This window comes from Pelmatolapia mariae, linkage group LG9 (assembly GCF_036321145.2).
Source record: "Pelmatolapia mariae isolate MD_Pm_ZW linkage group LG9, Pm_UMD_F_2, whole genome shotgun sequence".
Classification (NCBI taxonomy): domain Eukaryota; kingdom Metazoa; phylum Chordata; class Actinopteri; order Cichliformes; family Cichlidae; genus Pelmatolapia; species Pelmatolapia mariae.
This window is the reverse complement of record NC_086235.1, coordinates 27701240-27720639: the sequence shown is the minus strand read 5'-3', so window position 1 is coordinate 27720639 and position 19400 is coordinate 27701240. Positions and strand designations below refer to the sequence as shown.

The 19400-nt window shown below is 40.5% G+C and overlaps 1 protein-coding gene across 2 annotated transcripts in view; it reads right to left on the bottom strand.

The window, feature by feature from the left end:
* The window catches only part of LOC134634706 (guanine nucleotide exchange factor VAV3), a 93997-nt gene that overhangs the window by 17722 nt on the left and 56875 nt on the right, over positions 1 to 19400 (bottom strand). For both annotated transcript variants that reach the window (XM_063484036.1, XM_063484038.1), the window contains exons 15-20: positions 15883 to 15992; positions 9644 to 9745; positions 7139 to 7230; positions 5186 to 5208; positions 4400 to 4418; positions 1087 to 1217 (exon numbers count right to left, since the gene is read on the bottom strand). In XM_063484036.1, coding sequence (XP_063340106.1) covers positions 1087 to 1217; positions 4400 to 4418; positions 5186 to 5208; positions 7139 to 7230; positions 9644 to 9745; positions 15883 to 15992 — 477 coding nt within the window. The remainder of the gene's footprint in view (positions 1 to 1086; positions 1218 to 4399; positions 4419 to 5185; positions 5209 to 7138; positions 7231 to 9643; positions 9746 to 15882; positions 15993 to 19400) is intronic.

Sequence of the window (19400 nt, the reverse complement as noted above, 5' to 3'; positions counted from 1 at the left end):
AATTAGGTGTCTGAGGCGGCCCACCTTGGAGGCAGACTAGCAGCAAAGCCTATTTTTTTCAATGCTCTGGTCATCGCCTGTCACATCGCTGCCACCTCAGGACATTGTATCAGCTCTTGGATAAAGCAGTGCTTTCTGCTGCATGGCTGCTAAGAGTTTGATAATGATTAGAGCCGGTAACATTGACAGAGTAAACAGATGGTTGCTATTGAATGAAATGAAATTACAGGGATCGATTCTATTTGTCACACAAGCCCAGAACAGAAATGATTACGGTCTGTTTGCCACAAAGGTGATGGATATTGAATGCATACTGGCTGCCAGGCCGTAGCTGCCTCCAGTAAGGCTTTTTACACACAGTTAATTGAATTCTTTATCTATTTTGTCTGTTTTGTATGAACCGCAGTAAGAGTTGTTGGATTCCAAACTGATTATAATACAATAATAGTTTGCATCAATAAGATGCCCTTTTGAGCGCCTCAGGTAAAAATCTTACATCTTGTATGATTATTATGATGACTTTTATTCAGCTTCTCCCACACATGGACAGAGTAAGTGACTGCTACATGGCGCTCCTGCGACTTTTCAAGAAACTGTTTATCTTCCCTCCTCTTGCGAGGCTTAAATCGCATGTGCTGCTTTCGCATAATAATAATTGCTTGCATAAAACAACTGTGTGGGAGTGTCGCTTCCTTATGAGAAGTTCCGCGTTGTGTGAATAATTGCTTGTGGGTGTTTTCGTGTTCCTTAGAATTTCACTTTTCCATGAAGCTTGTTAGCAAGAATTCTCTGCATACAAACAGCTTGCCTGAGCAAGAAATGGAATTTGCTAAAAGGAAAAGCAAAGCGCAGGTATAACTCATGAAATGTCCACAAACATATATTTGACCGATGAGGAAGTAGATGAACAGGACATAGCTACAAAATCTGACTTATCATATATTATTCTAAAAGCATTATGAAATATTAGGTGGGGATAAAGGTTAGATGGAGCGACAGTAGGGGGGGAAATTGAAGATTTAAATACAGCGCGTCCATTTTACAGTTCTGCAAAATGAGCGATTAAGAAATAGCGTGACCTCTGACCTGCCACCAGGGGCTGTGAATGTCGGCGCAGATTAATTCAATGATGTCACCCGTCTGGATGTGGAGCGCTGGACCTGAAGCGGGGCTTGGCGATCCAAAGTAGTTCCTGATTACCAGCATCTTGGGCAGACCTGCAACATGGACAGCATAAGTGCCACTACTGTCTGAAAAATGTGAACAAACGTGTCTTTCAATATATTTTAGGAATTAGAAGCAGGTCTACAGATTAGTGGTTGGAACCTCAGAGGGAGCGACGGTCATTTCTATGTCTGGTAAATTAGTCTGGAAACCTAAATATTAGCCGTCATGGAAACAAAATACTGATTATACTGACTGATCTAGAATTAATACTGTAGACCAGGGTACAACTGTTTTAAAGCGAGATAATTTTATGAAACTTTTATGTAACACAAACAAATTAATTGATCAAAAGTAATGCCGTGACCTCAAGTCTGAGAGTTTGAGTGAGTCTTTGTTCTACTAAACTATTCATGGCCCCATTATAGGTGGTAATGAGAGGAGTATACATTTGTACACACACACACGCACACACACACAGTTGCAGCTCTTGTCAGCAGTGCACTGCCCTTGCAAATCATCTCGACCCATTATTCATTATCATATTCCAGATAAGCAACAGTACACCATAGAGCACGGCAGGCTATCGAGCCCTCAGATAAAAGATAAGCAGCAATGAGCCCTGTTTACTGCTTAATGATGTTTTCTGGTAGTTTTCACTGAATTCCAGTCAGACATATCTTGTCGCATTAATGAGATCTGATGAAAAGTAATTTGATGTGACTAATACAGCAACACCCCTCAAAAAACAAAACAAAAAAACACTTCCTTTTTTTCCCGACTATATTCAGTCATGTAGAGCGCACATTTTTCTTCAATTAAACTGCACCAGTCCAGGGAGAAATTGAGATATTTACTCCAATATACAGTAGTAAGGTTTACTCGTGCACTAAAAAGTGGAGTACATTACAATCAAGCTGGATTTGCTGTCAGCAGGCACTATTTGATTTTAAACAATACCCTATTAATCCTATTATCCACTGAGACTGAATAATTTGTCATTATGAAGCATCCGCCCATGCCAAGCAAACAAATCCCAGGTTCGTATCATTTCCAACACAGTCAAATGAACTGTGCATATCTTTCTTTGCCTTATCAGGTGATAACCTTCTGGAGTATTATGATACAGCAAAATAAATTAATAATAAAGCGATAGCACGAAGAAAGCGGTAGGGCTACAAACAAACAACAGAGAAGTCAACAACACTGTATTGAAAGCTAATACTGTACATCTCTATCTGTTGTGCTTCTCTTTCAGGATCTGTTCCAGTGCTGTAGCACTGTGGCTGGCAGCCTGACATGTGCGATCTTGCCTGAATAGGACTTCTAAAGACACAGGGCCATGGAGAATTGAGTCTCGGGGGCATGAATTGCATTCCTATCCACACAAGGACAGTGTGTTAGTGCACCTTTGAAAATAGACAAAGAGAGGAGCATTGAAATATTATGAAACGCCGAGGGCTGGGGCAATCAAACGCCTATTGATTTTAATGCGTCTTCAGTCAGAAATGATTTTCTGCAGCATAATGGACGGAGGGGTGGAAAAATGAGTGTTGAAGCCAGGTTTATAAGAGATTAGAGCCCCTTGGTGGAGTTGTTAGTCATGTTCTTTTGCAGAAAGATTGAGAGACAGAAATCAAAAAGAGGGAGACAGGCATATGTGCAATGGCTACATTTACTGTAGGTGCAGGAGTAACTTTGCTAGCTAAGTTATGCATTCTGGGTTTGGTCTTCTTCAGTTTAACAAGGCTCTTTTAGTTATAGATTAAGACTGAGCTGCAATGGCAAAACCACTTAACAGCTGCCTGGCGCACCTTCTTCTTTCACTAAGCAAGGTTGCCTCTACTTCAAGGGAAAACACAAGCTGACACCACGCCAGCGGCATTTCACGCAAACCTACTGCCAATCCTGATGAACCACTTAATAATTAAAAAATATTTTCTGGGTGATCTCGTTATGTAAAGTCGGGGGAGAATGCAATCACGAGGAAGCCCAGCACGGACTAAAAATAACCTCACGAGGACACGATCTGGGTTGTTTTTGTTTTTGTTTATATGGCAATTCGGTCGGGACGCTAAAGGAACAATGTGAATGACAGTCAGGAATACAATTACACTGAAAGTACAGGCGATGCTGGTTTTAAGCGTTGATGGAAACATTGGTGAAGATGCAAGAACACTTTCTGCCTTTACTCATCTTAATCCAGCATGTAGCCTTAATAGTTCACATTTACGACATGTTTTATTTGAAGCCCGATAAGTTATCTTTTAGTTTTAGTTTGGTGTGAAAATATTGTTGCACGGTTACAAAGTATCTTATTCAGCTCTTGTTTTGATAGATAGCTACTTTGTAAAATGATCCCTCCTCTGATTGGTTAGAGAACATTTACGAGTCAATAACATCTCTTTTCCCGCTACGTTCTGCACAGTTACGTGGTGGACTGGGGTGAATATGTTATTTCTGGTGCTCAGTTGACTCTGTGTCATCTTATTGAGAAAACAAGTTGTTGTGTCCAGACTCACAGGAACTGAAGTGACATGGTCATTTTACTCTTACTTGATCTTAGTAAGAGCCGATAACTTGTGTGGTGCTAAAAATAACAGTGGGAATATGCTATTAAACAGTGTTATCTGGATATTCTGTGGACTAGCAATTTTTTAATTTCAACTGATGCTGTTTATGCTGTCTGTTCTCCTTTTATCCTCTCTTCAATTTGGTGTCTTTTCGCCAAAAATGTATCTGACATTGGTTTTGTCACTTTCACATGCACCTTCAAATACATGAAAATGCAACACATTTGTTTTTGTTCTTGGTTTTGTTTTCACAATGCAAAAGTTTGCCTTTCAGGCATTTTTTGTTTTTCCTTGTTTTTGTTCTCTCTTGTACTTTTTTCACCTAATCCATTAATAGGTTTGCTGGAAAAATATCTTCACATCAGTACAAAAGTTTAAAAGATTGTTATGTGAAGTCCTAAAAGTCTGCGTTTAAAGGGTGTTTTTATGTTCATCATACTGTTGACATAGATCGACAACAATAGCTTGACTGTTGTGACACCCATCAAGTGAAACATTAGTAAACAACAGCTTGTTCAGCCTATACAGCCTACAGTATATAGCCGACTGACAGACAGTATTAGTGCATCTCAATAGCTGTCTAAGATGAATAATTTGTAATGAGTAAGGACAGATGGCATATGCGAGGTAGTGGGATGTTGAGAGATGTGAAAATTTCTTACCTGGATCTCGATCTTTGCCCTGTAAACATACAGAAACATAGTTAGACTTACAGGGACGGACTAACAACATTTTTTTTTTGTATTCATTAAATGCAAGTTCATCAATTTCTCCATCTCAAGCACCTAAACAAGCAACCTGCATCATTTTGTACACGCTTCAAAAATGAATCAGTTATGAGACTTACTACTTTACACATTAAGTGTAAAGTTGAATTGAATCTGGCCTGCTAAGCCCCACATACAGACCTTATATGGTTAGACTGGCATAGGCTCATGTCTCATGACCCCAGGAGCAAGTTTTAAAGTTGCAGAAATAATTAAACCTGTGCTTAAGAGCATTTCTGAATAATTTCCAGAAAGTACACTGACGCCAGAAATAAACAATAAACTTCAAAAGTGCACAAAACTCTTAGCCACAAAGTACAGTTTCAGCCACAGCCACGGTTGCTGTCATACTACTAAAGTAAAGTGCTGCAAGCACAGTTTAATTTCCTGCTTGGGGTTACTTGTAAGCATTGTAGCAGTAAAGTGCAAAACAGTTTCAGAAGCAGCACACACAACTCGAAAAAAAATCTCCCCAAACATTCTAGTTTCTGGCATCAGGCAGGGCTGCAACAACTAAAGTCAATTGGAGTCTCCTTGGCAAATAGCTGCAGGAGAGAGCAGTGTTCAAAGTGCAGCAAAGCTTTGGAGAGGAGACAAACAGCAGACACAGACACACGCACACACGTATACACACACACACACACACACACACACACACACACACACATAGCAGAAGCTCACCTGAGTTCTGACGGAGCCGGAATCTGAAAGAAGTTTGAGAACAGGCATAGTGAATGACGGGTTAGCGGGTGCACGCAAACACTTGCACACACTCATCGGTACACGGCAACACTCCCTCATTAGTGGAGAAGGCGGACGCTCATGTCTGACCGCGGCTCACTTTGTTTTGCTGCGCTGCCACTACCTGACAGCCAGGATAAAGGAGGTAACGAAGCAGGGGGTGGGGAGGGAGGGAGGGAGCGAGCAAGGAGGTGGGGTGTGGTGGGTGGGGGGGGGGTAGACCTGTGGGTTTTGCTCCACCAGTTTCTTTCATTGGCTCCCTCTGGGATGGGTTACACCCCTCTGTGCATGCACACAACCGCATGCCTGTGCACACACACAAACACACTTTGGTACCTGTGCAAACAGAACTATTGCATACCTCCACAGGCACGCGGGCTAACTGGCAGAAAGCCACAAATATAGGCTCTGTACCTAAAGCACCTGTGCACATGCAAGCAGGGTTTACACATACGCACGCCTCCCTCAGCAGGCCAATTGTTCCTAAAGTGAACTATGACCTGTTATGCAAAATCACAGCGAGTGAGCTGATAACAGAGACAAATGCGGGTAAACAATGGCTTATCTCTCTCCCTCTTGCACGCACAGACAGATACACTCAGGCAGCACAAAAACACACGTTCGTTCACTGTGATTGCATGTTTGCACACGTAGCAAAACCTCTGGTGTATTGATATAAATAAATAAATAGACTAAAGAGCTAGAGCCAAAAGGGTATAAGAAGAAGTGGACCACTTCTTCTTATAGTTATCCTCTGCAAGGAAAGTTCCACATCTCTTACAATATTTTGATTTAAGTGTGCTATGAAATGCTGGTCCACAGCCCTGCATATATTCCCTGCACCGGCAGAGGTTGAATACTGTGTGGAGTAATGAGAGGGCGAATTCAAGCCAACATCCCAGCCACTGGTGTCGCCCCAATCTACTCAGGTACACAGTGTGCCCAGGTGGGCCTGGCAGTGGCATTATTGCCTCTGCGACCTGATAGCACCGTGACAGATGCCAGGTCCAACAGGAGCTGGCAGCTTGCCACGGGGAATACAAACACACCCTCATGCAATTGCAACAGGCTGTATCAGCGGTACAGTGTGTACAGGCTGTAAAAGTTGCTTGTAAAAATATTGTGCAGAGTTTTTTTCGTGCACTCTCAAAACCTAAAAAAGAAACTTACACAAAGTGAATTTAGTTTTTCGCCCCTTCACGCTCACTTTGAGACAAACACACACGCATAGACACGCACGCACTCACTCACGCACGCAAAGGACAACATGTTGGGTTTCTGAAGGCCTTTGTTTGATTCCACATGTCTGAAGTTTTCCCTCCATGTCTCTCAGAGCTGTCAGCGCTTCTGCACAGGGAGCTGAGTGACAGATACACAACAGGGGCATAATAACAAAGTCAGGAGTTTCTTAAACTCCTCAGTAAAACTACTATTAGGCTTGGGGAATATGTGCAATGACACACAGTGACATTGCCTTTAAGGTGCTCTGAAGTGTCAAAACCAGCCAGGGAAGCGAGGGAGCTTCAGAATGAGCGACTGCAGTAGCGATCGAATACGTGGATGACCTTGGTGCAGAGGCGCAAGGACACGTGCAAAGTAACAAACCCCTCGTCCTGTTTAGAATGCCACAGTGCAGCGCTTTCTTTTTTCAAATCGCACCGCAACAAATCCCACCCATGCCCATAAGTTGTCACAAGACACTCGTACATCAGGTTTTATGCGCCACTTTGCGTCATCTGTCATCGTGTTAATGCGGCCATAAAGGTGCAGTTCTATTCGTGCAATTAGATTTACTGTCTCCTCTTAAAAACATTTCACTCGGTGACGTGCAGCTGTGAGTCGTGTGGTGCAGAAGTTTTGCAGACTCGATCTGAGGTCGTGCAATAAACTTACCTGTTTTTCCACAGCAGCCGAAACGGCCCAGGCATTCTTTATGGGCACCTAGACCACACTTGGAGCACCAGTAGCCCTGGTAAAAGACGCCCCTGCAGACACAGGAAAGTTCATCATAAGAATACATGGCAGTCACAAACAGGGGCAGTAATGCCTGTGGAGGAACAAAATAATCGGATCTGCGTGTTTACAGGCGGTCAAAGGATTCAGTGTCATGTGGAAAAGTTCGCTGCCTTTTTTTCTGTCAGTTTGTATAGTTTGCAAAGCGACCTGTGCAAATAATTTATACTGACTGACGCCACAGCGCTGCCTTTCCATTTCATTTAGGGGTGCTGTGAAGTTTGACATTTATGGCAGCTTGATAGTGTAACCCTGAGGACTGTGGCGATCACCTTACTTCCATTTGCACCGACATGACTGTGACATTTGGGGTGTTGAGTGAAATGCCTCATAAACAATTGGGGGGGAGTTGCCAGTTTAGTTGAAGGGCAGATTGTTTCAAATTTGTTACAATTACTAACTTCTTCCTCACCTATTTTAAGCGTCTATGGATCAAGGATGCCAATTGCTCAGCAGATGGCTGAGCCACCAGAGGGACATCGAGATATACAGATAAAACAGTCGCTAATACCTCCATGAGTCTTTGTGTGTGGTCACATGGTTGATCTGACACGAAGCATTAACAGTAGACAAGGCCTTGAATGTAAATGTTGCTACAAAGAAGCTACTAAGCTCTATGATACTTCAGCATTCAACCAACCATGATCACGGTCTCCTCGTGACCATTTTAGATGTAAAATATCATTTTATCTTTTTACAAGTTCCTAAAACATGGTGTAGAATTTTCATGGCCACCCTGACCTTTGACCTTTAATCATTAAAATCAAGTGTGCTTATCCTTAAGCTTGAGTCCAAGCTAACGTTTTTCACTGTGTTTCTGCTGCACACTGTTAATGGGAACGGGATGGCAGGACAACTCTAAAAAACATAACGAGATGAAAGCAAAGACTTATTTTCTTATTTGGAGAACGAAGCAGGAAAGCGAATGTAACCTCTTAAGCCCTCCTTCTACCTGAAGAAACATCAGCGACAAGTGTAAGACTAAAATAAACAACCTTGAGCTCTGCGAGTAAGAAACATTTAAATTAAATTCTGAAATACAATAAGCCTTCTTATCCTCATCACTGGACCAAAGAGAAATTTAAAAGCAACTTTGTATTTGGAGAGCAAATAAGAGCAACTCAGCAAACACCAACATTATTTCAACTCTTTTAACACCAAACCCACTTGAATCAAACTAGTGTTTGGTGGCCTTTTCACTAAAGGTGACAGCCTTTGACAAATTGTGGCGGCTACAATAATAACAGGTACACCATGGTCCCAGTACAGGGACATCTGAGATGTAAAGCATTAAAACACGAGGAGATCACGCTTTGTCTGTCACAGAAAGAAGCCAGAGTGTTACAATAGCTCCCCTGCTCTCACGTTAACCTACAGATAAAATTGATGCAAGGTTAAATTCACAATCATCAAAACTTTAGGCAGCAGAAGAGAAATGCTGTCGATCCAAAAATGGACTTTCTTACATCAAAATTTTGTTTCGGCCCTGAGAATTTCTGCCAAAGTAATCTCTGTATCTCTTCCACAGGCAGACACAGAATGCAAATGAGCATGTGCAGAGTAAGTGTAATCACTCTGGCTTCTTTCTGCTTTGAGGAATTTGGTGTGTTACAATTACCCACACTCTCCCCTACACAACGTAAAGTAGATCCAAGTCTTGTTTAAGAAATACTTTAAAGTTTTAGAAAATAATCTTACAGTCACAGGATAAACGTGACTTCTCAGTGACTCCATTCAAATGCATACATACAGCTACAGATAAATGAAGAGCTCTGGAACAATAGCTGTAACACAATACTCTAAAGGAAGAATAACTATTAGAGGAAAAACTTGAGGTATGATAAAGGATGCAGTCCAGCGTCCTAAAAAAGAAAAGATACACTTCAGACATTTTTATTATTCTGTTGGTGAATCTGCTGCATGGCTCTGTATATTCACAGTGCAATAATCTTGTCCCCGTTCCCCATCCATTGCCTTGAAGAAGTGCTGAAGTGTGACAGACATTTTTCTTCACCGTCTGTGGAAGGTGAGACCACTCAGTCGTTCCCACTGTGAGAGAGACCATGAGCCACAGTCCTTTGGGTGCCGATACCATTCAGTGAATTCAAAAGGAACTTTGTGTAGCCAAGGCACATGTGCAGAGAAGAAGAGGGGCAAAGGCAAAGTGACGAATAGATTGTTAGGGTACACTGGAGAGGAACAGGAAGAGCTGAGGTCTTTCAAAGGAATCCTGACAGTTGTCTGAAGGGAAAGGGTCCACAGCGCCTCAGTCTTTATGTCTGCCAATAGCCTCAAAGCAGATTTTGTTCTGCTTGTACAGTGTGTGTGTGTGTGTGTGTGTGTGTGTGTGTGTGTGTGTGTGTTTGTGGGATAGCAATCTCTTACCTAAGCAGCATGTGGCAAGAATTGCAGGAGGTGATTCTTTCAAAGGTGTGCATACGAAATTCATGGTGGTTGTTGGTCGCATTCTCTGGCCGAATGTTAGATCTAAAAGAGATACAATGCACGATAAACACTAGATTCACAGACATCTCAATTTACTCAGTATAAACCAGGCACTTCGGGCACTAATGTAATGCTAAACTGCAGCTTTTGACACCACTGATCATTCCATTCTTACTAACAAATTACAGAAATGAGATGGCATCACTGGTTTTCATCATACATTGCACTTACTTCAGAATTCATATTAACAACCTCATCTGCACCCCTTCATACGTGGAGTCCCCCAGGGCTCAATCCTTAAACCCATTCTGTTTTCTTTATAAATGTTACCCTGGGTCAGGACTAACATGTATAAAGGGTGATAGTGTCCAATTATGTGGGGGTTTTTTCTATCTTGGTATGTTTTTACTGTATTGGCAGTGTGTTTGGGATCATTGCTATGCTGAAAAACTGAGCCACTGCCAATCAGAGGCTCTCCAGATGCCATTGTATTGTATTGGTGGTTCAAAATCTGAAAATACTGAGTTCAAAATTCTATCAATTTTGAAAGACCTCCAGCGCCACTGCCTGAAATACAGCCTCAACCCATGACAGAGCGTCCACCAGATTGCTACAGATTGCTGTAGATACTAACTATTGTACCTCACTACTGACCTCCTCCATACATTCAATAATTTCAATAAAATAAAACCAAAAGTTTCAAATTAAGACCTTTTGCAAAAGATATTCAGTCATGTTCTTATCAAATTTGGCATAGCGCAGCCTACTTCAGTTTTTTCCACATTTCTAAACATTATTTATCTGTTTCTTTAGATACTGTTTGCTACTGAAGTGGAAGCTGTAGTTTTTTAGGTCTATCTCTAATTTTCTGTTCTCCACTTGTCTAATTTCCTCAACTTTTTTGAGGGTAGACTGCACACCATGCAGAGATGCTAAGTCTTTGGCTAACAGCTCTTTGGGAATTAGCTTGTTGTTACAAAATTACCGTTTTATTCCTGTCAAACTGTGTAATCTTTGCCATTTTTCATAGATTCAACAAAAAAATGGGAACAAGTTATATGTAGGATGCTAGTTACAAAGTGCTAAAGATACCATTAAAATTGATTCTTTGCTGAGGTGTCTGGAATCACAATTTAAAAATAATAATAATAAGGAAGTGCGACTCCATGGAATTAAAAAAAGAGGGGTAGCTCAAGACTTTTGCACAGTACTGCACAACAAACTTTTGTTTAACTCTAAGCCTACAAGTTATGGATGTACCCGATTAGCAAAAATCAAAGTATAATATACAATGACCACTCTTCAGTCAATTAGTGAATGAAAATTAATTCTTGCTTGCTCCCCTATTTGTTACACTTTCCAATCAGCTGCACTCTTTGATGAAAATGTCAATTTCAAAGAACAAAAAAGTACATTTTTTTCCCCCACTTATAATTGCAGCCAACAAACTCCTCCATGACTACAGCAACATTTCCCTGACACGCTTCTTTGAAGTGGGAAGGAGAGAATTGCAAGCACACAGCCAAGGTCTACTAGGAGTGAACACGAGAGGTGTTCTCGGCCCCTTGGGACATGGTTGCATGGGTGGGAGTACGCAGGAAAGCAAAAAGGAAACAAGAAAAGAAAGGCATGTCTCAGCTTTCTCCATATATTTATGTTCCAGAGGTCATTTCTTTGTTTTCGGCATTAGTGTTTACATAAGAATTTAGGTTGTTATGTACAAGTGCTTAATCTCAGACAGGGGTAATGGGCTACAACATGCTCAGTGGAAAACAGGGCAAACAGGGCTGAGACAGAATAAAATAGCAGAAAGGGGAATTTCAGTGCTGTCTTCTCTTCTGTAGCCGGGTCAACCAAGACATCAGCTTTGAGGTCAACACTGTCACTGGCTAGAAATTGTGTACCAGAAGAAGGGGGTCTGCTTGAAAAATACAGAATTTAAAATATATGAAATTTGTAACTGTGTCATTGTAAAAACATTTGCACGGCTTCATTTTTTCTTCGATTTGAAGCTTGTAAAGCTATCCAGTGCAACATTGTGCAGCGTAAACCTGCCTTGAAAGGGAGCCTCGATTTTAAAGACTTATAAACTCACAGTATGACTTCATTTGAATTTATCTTCAAGGATAGAGCCCTTACTGTGTGCTGTTCAAGCAAAGGCTTATGTTGAATTTTCATTTCCCTGCTTCGGTATGACACGGTGTGACCACCTCTACCCCTTCTGACTGCTAAATCTTAGTCAAGCAGTAAATTCTGGGTGGTTTGGACATAAAGGCAGCGAGTAAGAAAACAACTGTTCACAGATCATCTATTAAGCATCACCGTGGGAGCACGTCGCTGTTTGGCAACGCCTCTCAAGTCTCATAGCTCGTTAGCTGAGCCCCAAAAATTAATCAACCAAAGCTCCAGTTTTCTCAGTTTCACATCACACAACACTTCATGTTTTTGATCCTCACTTCCTGATGCCTTCTTGAAGATGTTATTTCACAGATTTTGTCCTATTGTTGTCATTTTTTTTTCATTTTTATGTTTTAATTGAGGCAGAGCCTGCAGGAGAAGCAGACTGTTGTCAACTCACTGCTGCTACAGTGAGAAGTGTAACAACAAACTAATACAATAACAGCTGCCCTATGCCATCGATCTATAGGAAAATGTAGTAATCCACAGATTTAATGACACTAATGTTTATTTAATGATAATAAAACTGATACTGCTTCTGTATGAAGGGCCAAGAGTGCCAAAATGAAGTAAATTTAAAAATAAAAATCAAAAAAATATTTAAATCTGTCAATAATTAATTAGAGATAAATAAATATATAATTATTTAAATGTCTTGATGCATGCTCAGTCATCCAGGTAAGTAATTCCCAAAAGGTGATTTACACCTACAGACCAGTGCACACTCTTTCAGTGATAAGGATGTACACATCCTGGACAGGGAGGAACACTGGTTTGAGCGCGGAGTCAACGAGGCTATTTATGTGAAAAGGGAAAGACCATCTCTGAATCGAGGAGGGGGCCTAAGGATACGTCTTTCACCATCTTACAATGCTGTGATTGCAGCCATTCCCCAACTCTCTGTGAATGGTACTTATGGCCATTGATCAGTGGGCTTTGATCAATGGTCATGACGTGTTTGAGGGGAGTTATTATTTCACGTCACTATGAGCATTTAGTAACACATGAAAGGAAATCCTGTTCGTGTATTAATCACCAGAGCATGTCGCATAAAAAGAGATAAAAGAGGCAAAACCATGTGCCATAGTCAGGAGTTAACATGGGCAGGATTTTTTCTTTGTTTGTTTTATTGGCACAACAACAGGACTGAGGTGTCCATAAGTTGTTGGCATCTGCCCTACAGAGGAAAATGTCTGTACTTTTGTCATCTCTGCTACTATTAATTACTATATTAATTAATTAATGACATATTTAATTAATAATTTAATTATGTATTTAGTTAATTAATTTTGGCACTTGTGGCCCTCCATACTTCTGAGGGGGTGTTGGTCTTTTACACTTTAAAGCCACTTTCAGCTGCTCACTTATTCACAAGGGGTCACCACAGCAGGTAGCGCCGCATGTCTGATTTGGCAGATAAATACTCACATAAAGTCAGCACCACCAACACTGATCAAATACTTCGTATATTTATGTAATATATTTACACATCTGTCAGTTTACTCAGCTGGAGGAAAACCAGTTAGTGTGTGAAAACAGCTGCATAATCTCCTCTGTGGCTCTGTAGATGTCATATTCATTTCATCAGTGTTGGTGCCCAAAACTTCACTAAACATAACACTGTACTGCACTGTAATATACTTCCCTGTCTAAGCCTCTGCCCTCAGTGTTTTTCTTTCTCCGTTTTGAAAGAGGGATTCCGGTGCACCTCTTGGTCTCGACAAATAAAATTACTATAATCCTGATTAACAGAATCACAGCTTTATTTCATGTTTGAGCCCCGTGCTGTTACACTGTGCATTATCGCATCATTGTGCAGGATTATCACTTACGCTGCAGGCTTCACATTGTAAGGCACTGGGTAGGCCCTTTTAGCATCATTTTTCAGCGTGCAGGGACTCCAACAGAGTTCAACTGGAGTCCCAAAGGCAACAAAAAAGGAAAAGTCAGATACAACAGCAAAGGTCAAGTGAGACCAAGAAGGTTTCTGCAGGATTTTTCTATTTTATTCTTTCACACAATGAAAATCGGCCCTAAAAAGGCACATCACTGTGCAGGGGTTCTGCTTGTGTTTAAGTATGCTGAGACGGGGTTCTTGGCCAAGAGTCAGTGTGTGAAGTTGTCACTGTAGATTGTCATCATACTTATGTGACAGACACGTCATAATATATAACAATAACTACCTGTCTTCACCAGCTCCTCGCCCATCTACCTAACAGCAGTGGCACCGCCTAATTTTGCTGTTCTGATGATCAAAACAATCACAACAACCTCAGTGATTGAAAAAAAAAAATTATAACAGATTGGAATAATAATTGGAATAATTACAGATTTTAACTTTTACTCCATCTCAGCAGAGGTGGGAAGTAACAAAGTACAAATACTTCATTACTGTACTTCAGGAGAATTATCAGGTATCTGTACTTTTACTTTCACTCCCTACATTTTGAAGCAAATAGCTGTACTTCTACTCCTTACATTTTCAAAACGGGCTCGTTACTTTTGCTTTGACATTGAGGGGAGTTATTATTAAACGGATTTCAGCCTAAACAGTAACACATGAAAGGTAATCCTGTTTGTGTATGAATCACCAGATTTACTCATTTTCCTGTTTTCAGATAAAGACATGCTCTACAAAGTACACAACAGAAAACAGAGCTATTTTTGACTTTCTTTCCTTTTCTCTGCTCATTTTCTACTTAACTGATTCAAGCCGAGTACATTTATTAGAATTGAAATGTATCTACTAATATTATTTATTATTACATCAATATACCACAAGGTTCAGTTAGCTTTACACAAAAACATCAGGTATAAATGTCCTCCAAAGAGCTACTTTTTACTTTCTTACTTTGAGTACAGAGAAAATACTCAAAGTTTTCACTTTTACTAGAGTAAAGAAGTTGAATCAGTACTTCAAATTTTAGTGGAGTATTTTCCAGTAGTAGCATCTGTACTTCTACTTAAGTACAGAATATCTGTATTTTCGGCACCTCTGCATCTGATATTCTTGTGTCGGGCCCGAATCACATCTTCTACTAACAATCTTGGTATTATTGTTTAACAGCATTTGAATTTTAAACATAACATCTCTGAATTCCTGTCCTGTATCTTACATCTGAGAAGCTGCAAAAAATCTGAATCAGCCAATTGGAGATTTTATTACACCCACTTTAAAGTCTGAATCATGAAATACTGTAAATGTCATAAAATTCTTTGTTTTTTAAATCTCAACTGTTTATTTAACCTTCTGACAAACGTAAAAGAAAGAAAAATTTAATATTAATTTGCACATGTGGGTTTTAATTGTAAGTTAAAATAATTTTTGCTACATCTGACACTTTGTGCAATTTATTATTTTAAATGTATTGTTCAATTTTTACACTAATGATGCAGAGGTCTACATACAGATTACTGTAACTCGTGTTTCACATGAGCTTCACAGTCCTCCCTAACCATCTTCACTTAGACTGAAGTATGCAGCAGCTAGTGTGCTGGTGTGGCTGTATTTTAATGATTATAATGAAATATGAAAGTAACTGTGTGTACTGTGTGATGGGATAAGACTCCATATAAAAATAAAGTCTGCTTCTTCATGTAATAAAATACTGCCCTTCCTAGTATATTATCTAATTGTGAGTCAGAGAATACAGCTGGTTGCGTCTTCTTTCTTGGCTCTACAAGTGAAGCACTAGTTTGACTTTCTTGGAACCAGTTTGTCACTTTGGGTAAATATGAATGCATTTCAGGGTGAAGGGTGGTTGATGCGGTTGACACCTGATGTTTTAATGAAACGTATCCAAGTTAAGCTTTCTGAGTATAAAGTTTCGTGTTAGCGCACACTATCGTCTGTTCATCTTTGTGTCACGGTGTCAAGTTCCTCATAAATGGAAATGGAGACAAAGTTCCTCATAAATCAAGTGGCCTAACTTGAATAACAGGACTAAAAGCGCTCGGCATTTTGATGTCGTGACATTCTTGTGACGCAGCTGCTCACTTACATGGCCATGCCGAACTGTTCCAACCACTTCTTTTTCAGGTCTTTGGTCTTGAAAAAGAATTCAAAGCCGCTCTGGCCCTGGTTATGAGTGAGGTAGAATCCGTAGGACCACTGCAACAGAGAAAAAGAAAAACACTTGACTCACAAGGTGCAACAATGCCAAATAAAAAAACGGAGGGTTTCGGAGAAAGACAAACAGAGCGGGAGGGAGCCGAACGAGACAGGATGCAGGGAGACAGATGGAGACAAAGAGATGCAAAATGAAAGAGGGATGCCTCAGGGAGAGCAAACACAAAGGCTGAAGGGTTGGAGGGCAGAAGAAATGACAGAAAGAGACAAAACATCGAGGCAGAGCGTGAAGGAGAAAATGAGTGTGAGGTGGCTGTGCCATATAACTGCTAGGCATCAGACTGCATGCACAGACCCAAGTAGTGAACGGGCCTGTAATCTGTTACCATTATCCACTTCAAAGGCTAAATATTAGTCCATTAGCCTCTGTGTCAACACAGGCATCTGGGGTTTTTTTAGAGAACATTACAAGACAGATGCTCGAGAGATGCACTTTTTATGACTCGCAGTTGTGGTTTTGAACTTGTAGCACTCAGCTCTGAAGGCTAAAAACAAGCCAAGCTCACAGCGCTGTCAGCGAAGCACAGCGGCTCATCTTCTCTATTGAATGAAAAGAGAAAAGGAAAGCAGCGCTCTACAGAAGCATTCCCAGTGGACACCAAAACTTGCACTCAGCAAAGATATCATCTAGCTACCAATTTGTAAAGAGAAGCAGGAGGTGCTTGTCTGTCTTTCTGTCAGTTCCTATGCTTTTGCTTGGCATTCAAAAGGATTACACACCAAGGCTGATAATGTCAAATATTTCTTTGTGGATCTTGCCAAAATATCAATTATTTTGACCCATGCTTATATCTTTGTCATGTGAATCAATGTCGAGAGTGAACTGTGGTATTTCAGAAAGATTATAAAATGCTAGAGACTAACTGGTGGTGGAGTTCAGACCCATGAGTACCCAAAAGTCATTGCTACATCAATACATGAGTAGATCTACTCGATACTCATGAAACATATTCAAAATTCACTCTTTATTTTTTCCTCCGTACTCCCGGAAACACTCCATTAAAGACAGAAACACCTATGATAGTTAGCAAAGTATCAGCTACAACACACTGACTTATAATTAAACATGTAATAGGCGATGTTTTTGCAACAGCAATATACTGTAGTATTTGACAGTGTTTTGGGCATTTTTATGTGACAAAAAGATGTAACACTGTGATATTAATGATATAGCCACTCACATGTTTATATTGCCTAATTCGCACAACGAGACAAGCCCAAACATGTCTGAGAGTGAGAGCTGCATCCCAGCCTCCCAACAATTTAGCATCTAGAAAGGGAGCAACTACAAAAACCTTCTGTATTATTAAAAATTGCATTATTGCAAATTTCATTAAAAAACATCATGATACAATTTTGAGGGAATATTGTCCAACAGTAATGTTGACAGTAAAGCAGTCTTTCCTTACAACTAGTTGTTTACACACTCAGAAGATGCTAAGCGTCATTAGCGTCATTAGCATTAATTTGGATTTACCTTTTTGAGACATAATCCAGCCTAATTTGAACTCTGTACTAGTTGTCAATAACAACTAAAGGAAGTTTTTAGCTGCTACCTTTATAAAGTCAACATTTGGGACAGTAATCATATGGATGTTTTTTTTAACATTTTTCATTTGAAACACATGGCATTTGGGGCCAAATTTGCCCTCAAACAATGACCTAAAAGACTAGTCTGGTATTAATGTAGCACTTTTTGATTTTAGCTGAGCACTCAAGAAATTGTGGCTACAAATCCAATCACAGAGCCTTTTTATGTGCTCTGTCTAAGATTCACACGTGTTGAATCTACTGGAAGCGATGCAGTTAGCCGTAGCCAGGGATCAAATAACCGACCCTTTAGTTAAAAGGCAACCCGTCCTGCCTCCTGAACCCCAGCTCCCCCTCCTGATCATCTTTTGTCCTTCCCACCCCCAACAGGTCACTCCCTGATCCTGGTTTTGCTTTAGGTTTCTTCCTGTGAAAAGGGAGTTTTTCCTTCCCACTGTCGCCCAGCACTTGCTCACAGGGGGTGGTCAAATTGTTGGGGTTTTCTCTGTATTATCGATGGTCTTTACCTTACAATATAAAGCACCTTGGGGCGACAGTTGTTGTGAATGTTTGTGACGCCCTGCATGTAATTATTTGAGCTTTGGTTATTTGCTACAAAACTGTAGGCTATAGCATTGAGAAGTTGGCTTCCACACAATGACGGTAATTTGGCAAAAGTTTTCTTATTGTTGTTTGCATTTGGCTTATGAGTTAAAGGAGTTTAAGACTCTTTTACCTCCAGATGACTTGCACATAAATGCCGCTGATTTGATGGAGGTTCTTATTGCCGCTTCCCTCAGACACCACTGTCATCTCCATCATCTCGAACATAAATATGTAATCAAACAAACTGCTTTATATCCATCAAGTCAGAGGTGAATGACGCAGAGTTGGCTGTAAGTTTCATAAAATATAACCATATAAACCCATATGGGTCTAAGCTTCCTAATGTCTGCTATTTACAGCATCATTATTACCCAAATCACTGTTTCTTGGAACGCCTTAGATATCATTCCTCATTATGATTGGCAATATTTCCCCCACTTGGCATTTAGTATTCACCGTGTGTATGTGTGTAGTCAGGCCCAAAGCGAGGTTTAATGATAACACCATCTGGGAGGAGGCAGACTGTTGTAGTCCGACACTGTGTCAGTGTGATCCTTGCAAATGAACAAGACAATGTAAAACATGTGCTGGAATAAGCGTGCACCAAATTATTTAAGAAAGATTCTTTGCAGCTGATTATTTCGTTGTTTATGTCGCGAGCTGGAAAGATTTTTTGCACAGAACCTATTTAAGCAGCACATTCAGGGACTCGCGGCACAGACGGCAGCACCGGGGCGGAGAGGTTGCTGTTACAGGTGGTTAGAAAATAGCTGTGAAGAAGCAAGTTGAGTCAATTTTGTGAACCCGCATTTAACTGATAAATTGTTATGGCGCCTCATTATGCAGAACTAGCGCTGTTAATTGGTTTGTCAGGAGTCCAACGCGGTTTCGGAGCTTTGCTGACTCAGTCGTAAAGAGGCGATAATGGGCTCAACAGTGCAAGACTTGCCTCCATTATAGCTGACTGGTTGTTATATCAGATTGTTGTTTTGTTCTGTTTTGTTTTACAGCACAATAATAAGCAAGTTTTGTTATTATTTTATTACTTTTTCACGTCGTCTATTACAGCAGCAGAAAAGCCACAATGTAGAATGAAGTCGTGCTAGGACAGACTCGATGGCACGGAGCCCTGGGTGAAATTAAATGTCATCTAAAGCTCTTTTTAGCTGTTATAAAATCACTGTAACTCACAGCTTAAAGTGGGTTATTGCTTTCTGAAAGATGATAACACGCCATAAAATTAAAAGCTAAATG